This window comes from Gymnogyps californianus, unplaced genomic scaffold, assembly GCF_018139145.2.
Source record: "Gymnogyps californianus isolate 813 unplaced genomic scaffold, ASM1813914v2 HiC_scaffold_116, whole genome shotgun sequence".
NCBI lineage: Eukaryota > Metazoa > Chordata > Aves > Accipitriformes > Cathartidae > Gymnogyps > Gymnogyps californianus.
Genome location: NW_026113997.1, coordinates 120,287 through 138,340, shown reverse-complemented (window position 1 = coordinate 138,340; position 18,054 = coordinate 120,287). Strand labels below are relative to the sequence as shown.

General features: G+C 39.8%; 1 protein-coding gene across 2 annotated transcripts; it reads left to right on the top strand.

The window, feature by feature from the left end:
* The first annotated feature begins 1,285 nt into the window (after nt 1-1,285).
* LOC127027978 (medium-chain specific acyl-CoA dehydrogenase, mitochondrial) lies at nt 1,286-16,581 on the top strand. 2 transcript variants are annotated; one of them, XM_050913810.1, is made up of 12 exons: nt 1,286-1,332; nt 3,059-3,158; nt 3,982-4,079; nt 4,189-4,258; nt 6,616-6,716; nt 6,803-6,883; nt 7,683-7,813; nt 9,603-9,711; nt 10,585-10,725; nt 10,802-10,897; nt 11,596-11,844; nt 15,212-16,581. In XM_050913810.1, exons 1-12 carry the CDS (start codon nt 1,309-1,311, stop codon nt 15,281-15,283), a joined length of 1,272 nt encoding a protein of 423 aa, XP_050769767.1. In that variant the 5' UTR covers nt 1,286-1,308; the 3' UTR covers nt 15,284-16,581. The 2 variants fall into 2 exon arrangements, with proteins under 2 accessions (XP_050769767.1, XP_050769768.1); XM_050913811.1 differs by having other exon boundaries at nt 1,316-1,332; nt 3,062-3,158.
* The last annotated feature ends 1,473 nt before the right edge of the window (nt 16,582-18,054 follow it).

Sequence of the window (18,054 nt, the reverse complement as noted above, 5' to 3'; positions counted from 1 at the left end):
CCCCAAAGCCACACAATCCCGTGTGCTTGAGACTAAATTTAAAACAGGAAGAACATGCTAAAACCTTCATGAAATATTTGAATAACGTAAAGTTACAAATTACCTGTTACTCAACTACCCTTAAGTCCAGGGAGAAAAAATCCACTTATATTGGAGTGAAATCAGCAGTCATTACAGTCAGTATATGCCTGGAGTCATGTCAGTACAAAGCCTGTGCGAGGTTACAATCAGCTTCTTTTTAATCTGCTGATACGTGTGCCAAAAAATAACTTACACGGCTAGCTTCCTACTGAAGTTTTTCTGCTGCATTAAGTACAAAATCAATACTCAGAGCTGTCAGTAACAAACCAAGCAATCAAGAATCAAACACACCAAGGCAATAACGGTGCTAAAAATATTTGGCACACCTTACTTTGACCTGTTATGCAAAATAAAACGCTATCCAAAATCCAGCTTTCAGACAAGGGCTTTATATTTTGGCAATTCTGTTAAAAATTTCATACCAAAAAAGGCTGGTCACAGAGAAATCAAAGTAGCTATTTCTCTTGAAAGTGTTATTTTAATAAAGCCTGAAATAACACTGCTTTAATCCAATGAAGGAATAATATTCAAAAAAGTGTATTTCACAGCACTGCAGACAATTTGCAAGATCGATGCTTTTGCTTCAGCGTACAGCCAGAACCAGGAGCATTCATGAGGGCATTTTACACCACTATCCACCCCGTACACATCACTATGGTGTCTCAAATGCAGAATGGCATTAAAGCTCATGTTTGTACTAAAAACGAATTTTAAAAGCCTAGCCATGCCAGTCGATTTTGTTCTCTTGTGGTAACGAGCCCAAACGTTACCGGAATGAGGCCAACTCCAGGCACACACCGTGCAGGGAAATGAAAATTGTTTCGTGCAGAGAAGGGAAAAACCCTGACAGGTACACCTCCAAAAACCGGGTTTATGATCCCGTGGGGGCTAAAATACAGCAGAGCGGCTGGAGGGACGTTTCCGCTGACAGGGAGAAGACGTGGGCGGCTGGAAGCAGCTCCGGAGAGCTAGCAGGCGAAAAGCTGCGGAGCCCGCAGCAAATGACGGGCATAAACGCCCCTTCAGCCTGGGGCGGGGGGGGGAGCCGAGAGCCGCCGCCGGGCCTGGCCTTTGCCGGCGGAAACCACCAGGCCGGGGCGGGCAGAGCGGGCAGGCCCGGGCCCCGCAGGCCTCCCGCGGCGCCGCCCCCCCGCTGCCCGCCCCGGCCTGACCCGCCCGCCCGGGCACTGCCGGGAGCCTCCGCCGCCGCCGGGCGCCCTCCCCAAGATGTCCGCGTTCGGAGCCAGCCGGGTGAGCGGCCGGGACGGGCCTTGGCGGCCGGGGGGGCGGACGGGACGGGGCGCTGGAGGCCTCGGGGGGAGCCCGGCTGCCGCCTGCCGTAACTGCCGGCTTGAGGGCGGGGGCCGTGCCGCAGCCGTCGGCGTCAGGGCCCGGGCGGGCGCTGCCAGCCCCGACGCCGGCGGCTCTCGGCCCACGCTCCAGCCGGCCGCCAGGCCTGCAGGCGGCCCCCCGGGCCACTGCTTCCTCTCACGGCCTCGTTGTTACCTCTCCTGACGCGTACCTGGCTGCGCTGCCGCTGGCGTTTTTTAATACGTGGTCTATAAAAGCTGTTTTCTGAAGTACTATCCTTCCTGTTAGGAATTAAAAATATTCCTTATATAAGAAGTTATCGAACAACCGATAACCTCCCAGTAGACAGTACGAAGGGTTCACAGCTCAGGCACTCCCGTGTTTACACCAGCCCTTTTCCCACTCCCCTGTTTCCAGAGTCACTCCTGAATTAGGGGAAAGGTGAAGGGCGCTGGGTCACAGCGGCCGGGCAGCTGTGTCCCTCGGGCAGCAGCAGTGTCCCCCGGCGGGACGCGGCCACCTGCCCAAAGCGTCGCTGTGGCAGCGGCGGCCAGAGAAGGCGGCTCCACCGGACGGCAGCCGGTCCCTCGCAGATTGAAGGCGACGCTTTGGGCACCGGTGGTTGGAGTTCAACCCCCACCAACAATCGCGCTGCGGTTGCGGTGGCATTTCTGACGGTGGCAGAGCTGGTGTAATGCGCGAGGAGTTGGGTTTGAGCATGGCCACCGGTGACTTGTTGCTGAATCCACCGAGTCAGACAACAGGGAGGTTGATGGAGCAGGCAGGTGCTCGACCAAACCCTTGCATGTTGTGAACTGCGGTCCTTTGTCACCCGTTTGTGCCACCTCCAGGTATGAAACCCCCCCATCCAATCCATATGTCCATTTGTTGGAGGGAGTGTTGGTTTTTTCAGAGTAAACTTCAGTGTTGACCTTGCGCACCACTCAAGTATGAAAACCACGATAGACTTAAGTTCTCTAGCATAAACTTGATAGCCTCTTTCATGTAGGGTATCACCTTTAGCGTTATTTTGAATTCAAGACTTTCTCTAGTTCAGACAAAACTTTTTGGTGGCAAAGCTATATATGACTGGATCATCCTTAAGGAAAAAAAAAAGTAAAACCCAAACATGATTACAATTACCTGGCTTTTTCTCAACCTCATCTTCTTCTTGTCTGTTACCAGATAAAATAAGGTGTAAAACGTTTGGGAGGATTGAGGTCTTTCTAGGTGTTTGTTGGTATTGTTTGATTGTTTTCTTTTTCTATGTAACATTTCTACATTTACCTAACTGGTAGCAGTTAGGTAAGAAAGCTTAGGCAAGAAAGTAAAATTTAGGTCAGAAAGCAACATACCATTTTGCAATGGCTGTGGGTTGTGAAAACTCCAAATGAATAATATATTGCCTACTGGAAAATAGAATCCTGAACTATTAATACACTCACTTAGTGCTTCTATGCCTAGCAGTGGTCTTCCTGCATTTCTTCACCTTTTAACTGTATAGATGTTTTCAGTATTCTCTGAAAATACTTTTTTTCACTGTGTTGATACCTATTATTGCCTGTGTTCTTCGTGCTTTGTTGTGCAGCTGTGCTGCAGTCAGGCCAGTAGCTTTATGAGACTTCAGCTGCAAAGATCTTGCACCTCGTGTTCTTTTTTTCTTTAGCAGATGCTCCGAACAATTGCAGGGCATGGATGGAGATCACGTTCTAGTAATCCTGCTCAAAACGTACGTGTAAGCAAACCTGGAGCTGGCTTTAGCTTTGGTAAGTATTGCAGGTTTTGAAAGAAATATAACCGTTATGGACAAATTGCAGAATTAGGAAGAAAAAAACCCAAAACAACTGTATTGCAGTTCAGTATGAATTTACAATGAAGGTGTTTATTCTGAATAGATTTCTACTGTTTTTTTAAAAAGTATTCAAAAACCAAAATTACTTTCTTCTCCAGCTCAGGAAAGCTAGGTATGTGTGTGATATTTATGAGATTTTCTTCTTTTTTTAACTAATGTCTGTCTTGAGCTTTTTTTATTGCCAAAGTTGTCTTAGCTTTGAATAATTATGTCACACTGGCTTTTAAAATGTTAAAATAACTGTATGTAGTCTTAGTTGAACTTGGTTATAAAGAAACATTATAAAGAAATTCATCCTCATCTTGGCATATTATATATGTAAAAGCAAATTTAGTGGGTCAGCAGCTAGATGTTTGAAACTGAGTAGCCAGAATTGTCAAATAAGGAACACTTATCTGCCTCCATCTCCTCCTTCATGTAATCAGCACAGCATGCTTCTCATTTCTTTTGGTAATACATGTTATGTTACATAGCACTTCCTACTCCATTTTCAATATGTTTTGAATAATTTTGTCAGAAGTAAGTGCGTGCATTGTACGCGTTGATTAGAGATCAGTGGAGGTTTTCTCTAGAGAGAGAGAGGAAGTTGAGCTGCTTTGGTTTCTGGAGAGGCCCCGCAAGGTGGGTCCTGGCGGTTTGGATTGTCCTGGAAGGAACTGAGACTTGTTTTCTCTTTTCTCATAGTCTGACAACTGGCAAAGTTTATGACTTTTTTTTTTACCTTTTTTTTTTAATAGAACTTACTGATGAACAGAAAGAGTTTCAAGCTACCGCTCGTAAATTTGCTGTGGAGGAAATTATTCCTGTTGCTGCACAATATGACAAAACTGGAGAGGTAAATCTACCATACAGTAGGGGAAAAAATAGATTTTTGTCTTAACCTGTGTAAAATTTAAAATGTTAACTGTGATGAATCAGACGGTGATTTTCCCTGTCTATTTCAGTATCCTCTTCCGCTCATAAAACGGGCTTGGGAACTTGGTCTTATAAATTCACACATACCAGAAAGCTGTGGTAAGTAAACATTCTTTTTAATCTGTAAAATAAAACAAAGAAAAGGCCTTAGAGGAGATTTATATGTGTAATTATGGATTCTGTATAAAATGAACAGTTGCGTACTTGAATAATCTAAATTTAATCAGTAGGCAGGTCTGGTGCCTAGGGTGGATGTAATCAGGCAACAAATTAGATCATGATTTAGTAACTTATGACCAGATTTTCTACCATGATTACAACTGCCTAATGTTCCCCTGGTGCACTCTGTCAGCTGATGAGGCAGAGAAATTAGAAGGTCTTATTTTGATCTAGTCTCTGACACAGGCTGGAGCAATTTAAGAGTTTATTCCAGAAGGACAGTTTTCCAGTTTAGATGAGGTGCAGTAGAGCAGTGCTTTGCAGTGCTTAGGTATATGACTAACCATGGAAAAAACGTTAAAGTTTAGATTTTCTTTTTTTACATATATATACGACTTGAAAACGAAGTTGGGGAAATGTCCACAGCATGCCCTGGGTTTTTTTAAGACTTATCAGAGGGTATCAAAAATTTAATAAACAAGGTTAAGGAACAAAGAGATAAAAGGAGCAATTGTGAGGATCACATTTATTCAGCCACAAATTCTAGGGAAACTCAAGGCTGAAATAGGTGGACTATTGCAATGTATAATCACTTGGTTATTAAATTAAAACTTCTAAGTGACAAATTGGACACCATTGCTTTACAAGGTCTGCAAAGGAGAGCTGGGAAAATATATACCGGTAAGCCTGATATACCATGTAAATTAAGAGCAAGTAAGATGAAGTACAGATACAGTGGACACACATAAACATGATGTGCTAGAGAAGGGTTTTCCTAAAAGGAAGTCGTGGCACAAAAAATAATTGGAGTTCTCTGAAGGAGAATCCTAGAATCACAGAATGGTTTGGGTTGGAAGGGACCTTTAAAGATCATCTAGTCCAACCTTCAGTAGCTAAGCACTGTGTGAACTAGGGATGCCTGGTTGGTATAAAATGCTTGAACTTCACAAATGAAAAATCATCAGGTTTCATAGTGGAAAAATCAGCAGCACAGTCTTGCTGGTGCTTGTGCTATTTGGCATATCCATAAATAATCTGGAAAAGGAGGTCAATAGTGAGGTCATAGAGTTTACTGATAATACTAAGTCATTCAGTATAGAAAAGATCAGGCTGGTGCGAAGAGCTGTAGGAGAAGGTCGTGAAACTGTGTGACTGTTAAAATGGCAGATGAAATTCAAAACAGGAAAAGTGATGCACACAAGAAAGGAAAGAAGCAATCCAAACTTCCCAGATAAAATGGTGTCTTCTGAACTAGTTACTACCTGTGAAAAAAAGAGATTTTGGGGGTTATAATATATAGTTTTGTGAAGATGTCAGCATAATGCCCAGAAGTGGTCAAAACTATAAATTTAAGGTCAGAAATTAAGAAGGGAATGAAGAAATTAATTCATTATGCAGTCTGATCCTTCCACCTCAAAAGGGTATTGTGGAAATGGAGGAGTTTCCTAAAAGGATGACAAAGATGATAAAAGATACAGAAGAGCTTCTGTATGAGAAATACCTAAAATGCCAGCGTCATGGAGAGTGCGAAAAGGGATTGACAGCTCATTGTCCCCTTCAGTACAACTAGAAGGCATCAGATGAAGTCAGCAGACAGCAGGTTCAGAATAAATGAAAGGAGATGGTTCCACACGCAGTGTTTAGTTAATACGTGAAACACATTGCCCCTGGATGACATCAATGCTAAAATAGTACGTAGGTTCAAAAAGAGACTGGGCGAATTCACAGAAGAAATGTCTGTCAAGGGTTAGCATAACAAAGATACCCAAGATACTTTTGGCTGAGGAAGTCACCTGAAGGCTGGGAAAAATATTTTGAGGAAGTATTGCTGTATTGTTATTGTATTTTTATACAAATAAATGCACTTCTCAAAGTGCTGGCTTCTGTCAGAAACAGGTTACTGGGTTGATTTTCTAACTGATATGGACACTTTATTTTATTCTCAAGTGCTGTGGTAGCTCAGGAGCCCTTGTGGCCCTTTCTCTGCTTCCCAAGGACTCTCAAGGAAATTCTCAGATGTAAAGTAGTCGAAAGATCCTAGTGGTACATTCTTGCCATTTTGTGCAACTTGTCCCACATCAAGCACACAATCACTCTGGAACTGTGAAATGTAATTTTTAAATCACGTTATTAATCTGACAAAACCTTATTTAAAAAGCTTGCATGGGAACGTCTAATCAAACACAGTGCACAATCAAATGTACATGGGGGAATATGTTTTTGATAATTAATTTTTGTAAATCACTAATATGTTCCACTTTACACTCATTTTAGTCAATGAAATATTTCAACTGCAGGTGGTCTTGGCCTTGGCAGTTTTGAAGCATGCCTTATTACAGAAGAGCTAGCTTATGGATGTACGGGGGTTCAAACTGCCATTGAGGCGAACTCCCTAGGGGTAAGTTCTGTCTTTTCTTACCTCCTTTAAACTAGAGTCTGTGCCCTTTAAAAAGATGGATTAATGGTCTAAATATTTTCTTCCAGCAAATGCCAGTAATCATTGCAGGAAATGAGCAGCAGCAGAAAAAATATTTAGGAAGAATGACAGAGGAACCAATGATGTGTGTAAGTATAATTTAGGAACACTGTAGACTGTTCCTAAATCGTATTAATCATGTTTTTGTTTTGTTTTTTTTTTTAAAACACTGATATCTATTCTCAACATAGCCTGTTTTGGTTTGTAAATAAACAGTGGCATTTACTGAAAGTCAAGGAATATTGAATTAGATGCATTCAATAAGCAAATAGAAGATATTACCTGGAAAACCATCCTAAGTCACTTACTGAAAATTAATACCTTTTATATCCCTTTCAAGAGAAGGTGTAGGAGTTTAAGAAAAATGCAAGGTTTATATGAGCACAAACTCAGCTCAGATGGGCATTAAACTGCATTTATGAATCTTAAATATTATCTAAGCTGTATTTGCTACATAGAAAGAAGTAAAGATTCATATGCAATGCATTAAAATCTGAACAATTAAGCCTCATAAAATGAAGAGCACAGTAACCATAAAGTGTTACTCTGTGCTCTTATTTTCAGATTTGAAAGATCCTCAGCTTTCATATCAGAGTTTGTGAAGCATACAGAAGTGATGACTTATTAAAAGTTACAGAATGGTTCTTTTTATCATTAAAAGACAATTTTAAGTATTATTATGGATTTATAAGGAAAATTAACCCATACATGTTTGGATTCTTCCTCAGACAGTTGTTGGGTTTTTTTGATGTAGTATTTTGGGGTTTTCCGTGCAGTTCACTTAAAACTTTTACAGATCAGTTTGGTGCACGTAATTCTGCAATAATTCGTGGTTGCTTAAAAACAGAACTTTTATTCCTCAAGATTTTGCATTTTTTTTTCTTTTAGGCTTACTGTGTAACAGAGCCTGGAGCAGGCTCTGATGTGGCTGGTATAAAAACAAAGGCTGAGAAGAAAGGAGATGAATATGTTATTAATGGCCAGAAGATGTGGATCACAAATGGTGGGAAAGCAAACTGGTGTGTTGACTTTTGACTCACGTTACATTTTCTGTTATTCTGTTCTATACTGACGTGTATGTGTGTCCCCAAGTTAGATACTAGTGTTTCTTTAAAGATCTGTTATGAATCTGAACATCCATTATGTTTCACCACAGTACACTTTAATCGGTGACCAGTTTATCAGGACAAGGTATAAGAAAGCAGTCTCAGTGCTGTGCAATGCCTAAAAATAACATGCATGACAACTCCATTCAAGAATGCCCTCAATTTTTGCTGCTATCAAACAAAATTAATTCTGCTTTCTCTTCAGGGAAGGGCAGCAACAGTAAAAATTAACTTGCAAAGTACTCACGAGGCTCATGTTACCACCGACCTTGCTTTGTGGGTGTGGTGACTGAGATCAGTTGCTTCTGATTCTACTAGAAACATCTCTCACTTTTAGTGAAGATAGAAGAGTTCTAGGATTGTGGTGTTACATTTTATTTTCTTAAGGGAAGACATTTTCCAACTGTCAAAGAATCCAGATTTTGCTGTGGTGTCTATGGAGGTGCTTTACAATATAGACTTCTTTCATCATGTCTCACATAAGGTCATGCTCATCCCCAACACATAAATTCTTTTTAATTCAAGAGGAAAAACTTTATACATTTATGTATAAAGTTGAATTTTCTCATTATTTATTTGCTTGTTCAAGGCAGAACCATCAAAGAGAATCTACCAGCTATCTTTTGATGTTACTGAACACCATAAATGTGATTTACAACTTTTTAATTTCTAACAGAAAAAAACTTATTTACAGCTTAGATGAATAAAATTAAGATATTTGAAATCAAGAGGATAACATAACATTTTGCATGCAATACTGTATTTCCTGAGCAATAATTTTTATGTATGTGCTGTGAATAGGTTTCTTTTGTACTATTTGTGAAGCTGATTGTAATATTAAGACTTACAATACATGGAAAAGGTGGAGAACATTTGCATGTTGATCTGAAGGAATTTAATTAAATCTTGACTTTTGCGGTAAGAGGTGCACTGACACTTCCTCTCTCTTGCTCCCTCTCAGTTTTTTTTTTTTTTTTGGAAGGGCCAAGAAAAAAGGGTTGTGGACTGTCGTGGTTTAACCCCAGCCAGCAACTAAGCACCACGCAGCTGCTTGCTCACTCCCCCCACCCAGTGGGATGGGGAGGAGAATCGGAAAAAAAAAAAAAAAAGTAAAACTTGTGGGTTGAGATAAGAACAGTTTAATAACTAAAGTAAAATAAGATGTAATACTAACAATAATAATAATAATTGTAATGAAAAGGAATATAACAAAAAAAAAAAAGATAACTAAAACCCAAGAAAAGGCAAGTGATGCACAATGCAGTTGCTTACCACCCGCTGACCGATGCCTGAGCAGCGATCCGCCCCTCCCGGCCAACTCCCCCCCTGTTTATATACTGGGCATGACGTTCTATGGTATGGAATACCCCTTTGGCTAGTTCAGGTCAGCTGTCCTGGCTTTGCTCCCTCCCAGCTTCTTGCACACCTGCTTGCTGGCAGAGCACGGGAAAGTGAAAAATCCTTGACTTAAGATAGGCGCTACTTAGCAACAACTAAAACATCAGCATGTTATCAACATTATTCTCACACTACATCCAAAACACACTGTACCAGCTACTAGGAACATAAACAGGACATTAACTTATTGATAGATTTATTATATGGTACGAACACACATAAAAACATTTAACGTTAGCTAAAAAAGTATCTGATTGTTAATTGTGAGGATAAACTGACTCCCCTCGTCTTTGTTTTACACTAGGTATTTTTTGCTAGCTCGTACCAATCCAGATCCAAAAGCTCCTGCAAGTAAAGCCTTTACTGGATTCATTGTGGAAGCAAATAGCCCTGGAATCCAAATTGGAAGAAAGGTGAAGAGTACATCTCTGATTTGACAAGCCAGGAATTATTATTAGCTTCTAAACAAATAATGCAACAAATTGCCATTAAAGAAAAAAGACTGTTAAGCCACTGAACATTTTCATGTACTCATGTACAATGATCATTTCATTTTCACAGCATACAGAAACTATTCGTAAGACATACTGAATAATATAAGATGGTCTAAAGTAAGATGACTTTGCACAGCTGCAAAAGAATCTTTGAGAACCATTGAATTGACAAGTGCCAGTTAATGTGAAGTAGTATGCCTTGCAAGTGTAAGAAGCAAGGTGGACAAATTTAACCATAAACACACGGTGTGCTTTAATTTTAGCTACTCCTGCTCAAGGAATAGGCCTTGGAGACACTGGTGCTAGTTTTCTTTTGGGTTGGGGGGGTAAAAAAAAAAAAGAAAGAAAACAAAGTATTATTTTTAGTAGCAGGCAAAACTAGACATTGAACATTAGGAAAGGAATCTGAAAACTTGAAAATCTCGGGTTTTTGTTTCTTTGTTTGTAGTACAGCTGTATTTTACTGCTGCCTGCATATTAGGTTCTTTACTTTTTCTTCTCCCATCTCAAAGGATGTAGTTGAACTAGAAAAAGACAAACGAGTGATTACAGCTACAGAATTTATTTCACATACAGAGAAAGTAAACTGCCCAGCTTTGACAAATTAAGGGCATGCTGGTCTGTAAATGCAAGACTAGTATTTGTTGTATATATGGTGATTTTTAGATAAAACTGAAGTGTTTGGGGGGCAAAAAAAGCTGACTTTATGCTTCGAGTAAACTAAAGAATGAAAACGTGGTGTACCTTGGAAGAATCCAATTTGGTTGCACCTCTGTAAACTTCCCTTTTCAGGAAATGAATATGGGTCAGCGCTGCTCTGATACAAGAGGTATTGTCTTTGAAGATGTAAGAGTTCCGAAAGAAAATGTATTAACAGCTGAGGGAGCTGGCTTTAAAATCGCAATGGGAGCTTTTGATAAGACCAGACCACCCGTAAGTATCAGAAATAAGTTACTTAAAAAATATAACAGGAATTTCTGATTTTCATTCTGTGCTATATTTTATTCAGGTAGCAGCTGGCGCTGTAGGGTTAGCAAAAAGAGCACTTGATGAAGCTACTAAATATGCTTTGGAGAGAAAAACCTTTGGGAAACCAATTGTTGAAGTAAGTTAAAGATATAAAAATAAATATATCAAAAAGCTGTGTTTTCATACCAGATGTACTACTAGTGAATTTTCAAGGTTGTTCCTTGATATTTAGGATGTGTGATTTCTTATATCTCTGCCATTGCTTGGGTTTTCAAGTATATAGGTCAGCACTATCTAAGTAAATCTAGCTATACAGTAACTCCTGGGATTCTTCTATAACTTATTGATGATAATAGTAAAATCACAAAGAAAACTCCACCCAGAACTCTGAAACTCATGTACTGTCAGGATATACTTAAGTTCTTCAACTCTAATGAACAGGGATTTTCGGGGAAGGAAAAAACCTCTGTGAGGTACATGGAACAAGACTCACAGTATTAATATTAACAGAAAACATTGCCAATCACACCGCTTACCAGGTTTTAAGAAATACGAATAAACAGCAAGCTAAATACAGATCTCATGAAAAGTAAAGCACAACTTCATAATTCAATACCTAATCCCTGTGACTAAGCGTATTTTAGAATTAAAAACTTGAAAGTCTAATTCAACATACAGTTGAGTGCCTGATCCAAATTCTGTAGAATTTCCTCAAGTACAATTTCCTGAGTGTGTTGAATTTGCAAATTAAGAAATTAAGAAGACTATATTCTTCTTGGATGTCATAGAATTTTAAGCAGGCAATGTTAACTTAGTTTATTTCATCATTTGTAGCACCAAGCGGTGTCTTTCATGCTTGCTGAAATGGCAATGAAAGTGGAACTGGCTAGGATGGCTTACCAAAGAGCTGCGTGGGAAGTCGATGCTGGCCGCAGGAATACCTACTATGCTTCCATTGCGAAGGCATTCGCAGGTGATGTTGCAAACCAAGTAGCTACAGACGCAGTGCAGATTTTTGGAGGAAACGGATTTAATACTGAATATCCTGTAGAAAAACTAATGAGAGATGCTAAAATCTACCAGGTGAGTAAAAGAGAGAATGTGATCTTTATAGTAATGCATACATTTTATATAAAATAAACTAATGGCTACTTATTTGAAATCACAATGTACACATATTAAAAAAATTTTGAAGATGAGAGCAATAATCCTGCCATTTAAAGAAGGGGCATTCAAATCAGGCAAATTCTTGCATACAAAACTCTTTGCATTAGATCAACAGCCTACACAGGAGAAATAAATTTAGTGGTGTGGTTTTGTTTTTCTGATGTGGTAACTCTTGGAAATTCTTGGACTCCTCCTTTTGAAGCTTTTGAACTCTTAGAAGAAAGCACTGTAGAAAACAGTGATCAAAATACCAATGCTTGCTTTGGTATTCTGTAAGTGGAGATGGTTTATGTATAACGCTGTTCTCTTCATCGCTTCTTGCTGTGCTCTAAACCTTCTGTCTGAAACTTTGGTATCGTAAGGTGGGCAGATTACTTCAGTTGAGATATCACCAGCACTGAGTATCATGCATTAATTATCTTGCATATGTTGTATTAACAGAAGTGTGGCGCAACCTGGAGCGATTAGCTTCCCCCTGCCCCCCCCCCCCAAAAGAACAAAGCATACTCATATTTACTCATGTTTAGCCCATAGCCACCCATAATCCCCAGATCTTTTTCTGCAGTATTATTACCAAGAAATTATGCCATGTCATAATTCTTCTCTTAGCATACACTATGCTACAGTTCTTTATTCAGCAAGAATGATTTAATTATGTTTAGCAAAAACACTAATAGTTATCTTTTCACCTCTGACATTAATAATGAATAGATAAAACGTGTCAAAATAGGTATCAAGAAATGCATATGGACCACAATCTGTAATGTTAGTTATAATAGCTGTTATTCTTAAGATTCTAGGTAGTTGAAATTTCTCTTACAGCTGACTTTTTAATTAAAACTATTCTCACTAGCCAAGAATTTTTCTCTGTCTAAGGATAGAAGACTACTGTTTTGGACTCTAAAGGTTCTTAGTCCTAATTGCACTCCTGCAAGTGAGGAAATGAATGAATAATTGAACTTTGTTATGATTGGGCTTTTTTCCTGTCAGGTTCCATGCTCTTCTAGAGAAAGAGGGTGGGAGGGTTAGAAGTTTATTTGAAAGTTGAGATTGATTTTACAGGATCCCAGTTATGTAGATTTTCCATTACACTGACCCACCACGAATGCATGGCTAGGCAGACTTTTTATTTTTTTTAAATTGTTCAAATTAATCAGATTTAGTATTACATTTTTGGTGTTTTTTCTGTTCCCCTTCTTCCCCAAAAGAATACAGGAAAGGCTTTTGTCTTTACAATTATTTCATCCATGTCTCTTGATTATGCTTCCCTATATTACTGCCTAATTCCAGATGGTATATGCTTTTGGCCATTTGTTTCATGTACAGAAACTTTGTCTTCCACCTGTTCTTTTCTTCCATATATTTGAGTATGACACAATTGTGCTACTGTGTTTACTGGTAACATTCTTACATGTCCACACTTTGCTCTGGGGTTCTGTCTGGCTACAAATCTAGGCTACTGTGATAGAAACTCTTAGTTTCTCAAATTCGGAAAACTTCCCTTCTTTAATTGTCAGTGATGCTTGAAACTACTTCCATTGGCTTATAAACCAAAACCTCTCTCATGGTTACTTAAGAAGGCTGTGGGTTTTGATGTCTTTACACTTGAGTTTCATCAGCAAGTAATTTAGATATGGGGTAAGCAGCAGCAGAGAATTCACTTTGAGAATGAACCATTTCCTCTGAACCAAAAAATTAGCATGACTGCAGGTTCTAGCGTCTTTATTTTTGAAAAGCTTTGTAAGGTTCTTGGTAAGATTATCCCTATTTTGTGACTACAGAGAAAGTGAATTTGCATGCATTGGAGCAATTTGCCAAAGCAAGTTTTAGGATAATAAGGATATCGTCATCTATTAGGATAATAGACAATATGTCTTCTCAGTTCCCTAATATATTCAGCATCTTTATCTTGACTCCCTCTTGCCCTCCTTCTTTGCTTGGACTTATCCACAGACTGCAGTCTCTTAGGGTTGTACCTGCTCCAAGTGGAGCCTTATCTATGAGCCGCAGTCTCTTCAGGGGTATACCTGCTGCGGCATGGGCTTAGCCACAGTCGCTCTGAGGTACACCTGTTCCAGCGTGGGTTTATCCTTGGGCCACAATCCTTTCAGAGGTATAAGAAGTCACTGCTACTGAAAAACAGCTGGTTTAAAATTTCTGCACCAGAAGTGGGAAGTGAAGTAATGATAACATCTGTTATGGTGGTCACTCAGGACAGGAGAGGTGGTGTGTTGCAGGGAGTTATTGAGCACCAAAGCCAGCTCAGGTCAGGTCACTGCTGCACTTGCGCTGCTCGGCAATAAAGAAAACACCTCTGTATTATCAACACCGTTTTCAGCACAAATCCAAAACACAGCCCCATACCAGCTACTAGGAAGAAAATTGACTCTATCCCAGCTGAAACCAGGACAGTGTCTACCCCTTATTCTATACCATTTACATCATGCCCAGGTCCCACACTTTCTAATACATCCCAGGTAATCACCATCACCTTTCCTGTCTTTTGAGATATACACACACACACACAGAGATATCATTCCCGTAGTCCACTGGCCATCCCTATAAAATGTCTGTAAATGGGAGCTGAAACACTTAAACCCCTAAACTATGCTGCCCTTGAATCACGTTGCACTGTACCTGTGGAGTATATGGCATTAGACCTACATATGTGTTTTGTTGTGTATCTCTGACTTTGCTGCCAGCAAGCCAAACAGAACAGAGGGAAGATGCAGAATGTTTCTAGAGGAAAATGCAAGAATACATGGTTAAAAAAAAAAAAAAAAGAAATAAAAAAAGAAATACTGTGTTGAAGAGAGTACTAGTTAAGAAGGAGCAGTGGTGTTAAATGGATGAAAGCAAGCATTTGCTATGGCCTTGAAAGGCTAGTCAAAGAAAATACAATACTTTCAGCACAGGTCACCGCCTCCCCTCCACCCACTGTTTCAAAACCTACTTTGTAAAACCTAAGTTATGTATTTTCTTCACCAGATAAGACATTTTCCCCATCCTTCTTCACCCACTATGTCTGTTAATTTCATGAGAACCTTATTGAGTTTTGATGAGAGCATCTGAGAGAACAAGACTGCCTCTCAATATCTTGTATGTGGTTTATTGCATTTAGCCCACTGTAGTTAGTTAAGCCACACTCAAATTTTTTGTTTTCTCTGTCTGTCTGCACATCCCAATCCACATTGGATTAGTGCTATGAAGGTTTACAAGTGTAGAAGGACCTGTTAAAATATTTTAAAAAATGATCAACTAACATTATTGCAATTCTTTTCAGATTTATGAGGGAACTGCTCAGATTCAAAGGATGATCATAGCTCGTGAACATGTTGGCAAATACAAGGCTTAAAGAAATGTATAAAGCACGTTCAGCGCTGCTGTAGTGCTCTGTGTTCTCATGGAAGAGGATTTTAGTGCATTTCTCAATACAATTAGAAAGGCATGGAAAAACCCCTTGTCCTTCAAAATCTTTTATTGTGTACATGATTAAGCACTACTTCTGTACTCCCCATCCATTCCCTCACTTCATTCCTTCTGACTAACAAACTTGGCATTTCTAAACACTTCTGAATTCCAAAGTGATTGCTTGTTGTCTTTCCCCACTCTCTCTCTCTTTCACTCAAATCTTTGGCCTTTGGTGGGAGAAGAGGTAAAAACCTTCCCTGTAAAATCTATATGATCAAAAAAGTGAACAAAATTCTGATTTTTAATTTTGGTTTTTTTTGTGTTTGTCTGGGAAGGCATTCAGCATGTAACGAGGAATTGGATTTTAGGTGTTTCTGTATTGTTTATAATGATACAGATTTGCTCCCACTGTTTTACCACTGGAGTTTGAGTGGCTATCAAATCAGTAAATCTCAGGGAAATTTAAAAAAGCTATTCTGCTTCCTCAGGAATACCATGCTGCAGGACATGGTCTCTAGGTCACCACTTGCTAAAATAAATATCCTAACACCATGGTTTTGTGGCCTTTAGAAACTTGCATCTTTTAAAAAAATTGAAAGTGAATACATACTGACTTCTGAACCTTTCAAAAACATACATTCTCATAAATTACAACACAGATCGGTGTTACTTTTCTCAAACGGTGGCCGGATTACTACTTGCAGATTATCTATATTTTACACGCGTTCATGAGTCAGTATGAACAAAACTAGTTTTTGTTTTCGTAGGGCTTCTTTTCAGTGACTTAACCATCTTATTCACCTGAATCTAGCAAAGACAGAAATTGTCATTCAGTGCATTTATCTCTGTGCCTCAAACAAACCTGTAACATTTATGAAGAAAATACTTGTTTTCTTGTGCCTTAAGCAAGACTTCTTCTTTATGGATGAATGTTAACTACAGCTCTTGAGAAATACAGGTATGTGTTTTTATCATAGTGGGGAAAAAATAAGTATGATCATTCAGTTTTAAACATGTTTTCATTTTAACTGATCCCATGCGAAAGAACCTGTAGGAAACTGCCTTATTTTCAGTTATAACAATGCTGTTCTAAACTTGGATATTACCCCAAATGCCCAAATACAGTAAAGGGCAAGAAATGAGAACCTCACAACACAATGTCTTTTCACTGTAAAATTAGATGATCAAAATGTTATTTCTGACAGTCACTGCTGCATTCTAATAAAAAACTATTTATAAGCAGAGAGGCATGGTTGCGTTTATTCACTTTGCTTGTCACATCATTTAAATTGTATTTCAGGTAAGTTGTCCAGTGTCTGAAGTATGTTACAGCGGTACTGCGCTTCTCACTATGCTACAGCCCACAGGAGCTGAACAGCCCTTCCAGCTCAGCAATACCACGGCCTGCGTTGCTACTGTCTGCACGCATGTTGGTTTTGAGGATTTAGTATCGAGTAGTAACAGAATATCAGACTCATAGTGCGTGGCTTCCTTCACTACACTTCTTAAATGTTCAATTAGGATGATTCATGTGAAAGTGTGTAGCTTTTACTTAAGAATGACTTAACAGCATCACATTCATTTCAAATCCACTATATTTAAACCTATTATTCCTTTCCATCAGTATATATACTTAACCACATTTCCCAAGAAGGAGGAATTTTTGTGAGGTTTTTTTTTTACCCTGGATAGGCCCTTCTTTCAGTGCTGGCAGAATGCACCTTATTCGGACTTCTTGGGGAAATCGCTCAGTGCTGGTGAGGCCGCAGCTGGAGTGCTGTGTCCAGTGCTGGGATCCCCAGTACAAGAGAGGCATGGACATACTGGAGAGAGTCCGGGGATGGGCCACGAAGATGATGGAGGGTTTGGAGCATGAAGAAAGGCGGAGAGAACTGGGGCTGTTTAGCCTGGAGAAGAGAAGGCTCAGAGGGATCTAATCTATGTGCACGAACACCTCATGGAATGGAAGCAGAGGGAGCCAGGCACTCCTCAGTAGTGCCCACCAACAGGGCACGAGGCAATGAACACAAGTTAAAACATATGAAATCCCATCTGAACACAGATAACCACACTTGTTTACTGTAAGGGTGGGTCAAACACTAGCACAGGTTGCCCAGATAGGTTGTGGAGTCTCCATCCTTGGAGATGTTCAAAACCGAACTGGACATGGTCCTGGGCAACTGGCTCTGCTTGAGCAGAGGGGGTGGACTAGATGACCTCCAGAAGTCCCTTCCCACCTGAACCCTTCTGTGAATTCTTTTGCAACTACTCACCAAAATGCCCTTGCTTCACTACGGTCCCTGTCACCCACCCTCTGAATGTAGTGCTGGACGGTACAAATCCTGTCACTAGGTATGAAGTTTGCATTGCTTAATGAAGCGGTTAATGGCTGTAAACCGCCATCTTATTTACCTGCAGAAAGATCAATACTGTGACATGCTGAACAAGTATTTGCTGTATTTAAAAAAACACCTAACGCTCCCCTTCAAAAGCCGTCAAAAAACCCAATGCAGTCCCATAACCCCTCAAACCCCTCCTCCAGACCCCCCCCGCAAAATACCCACCCACCCCGAAAAAAACCAACCCCCAAAAAGAGACCGTATTTTCAATTGTTCTATGCTAGCCAGCATTATACATATTTTTTCTTGTGTAGTCTCAAAATGGTGTTCCCGCCCGGCACGGATAACGTCTGCCAGAGTCCAACATTGGTAATTA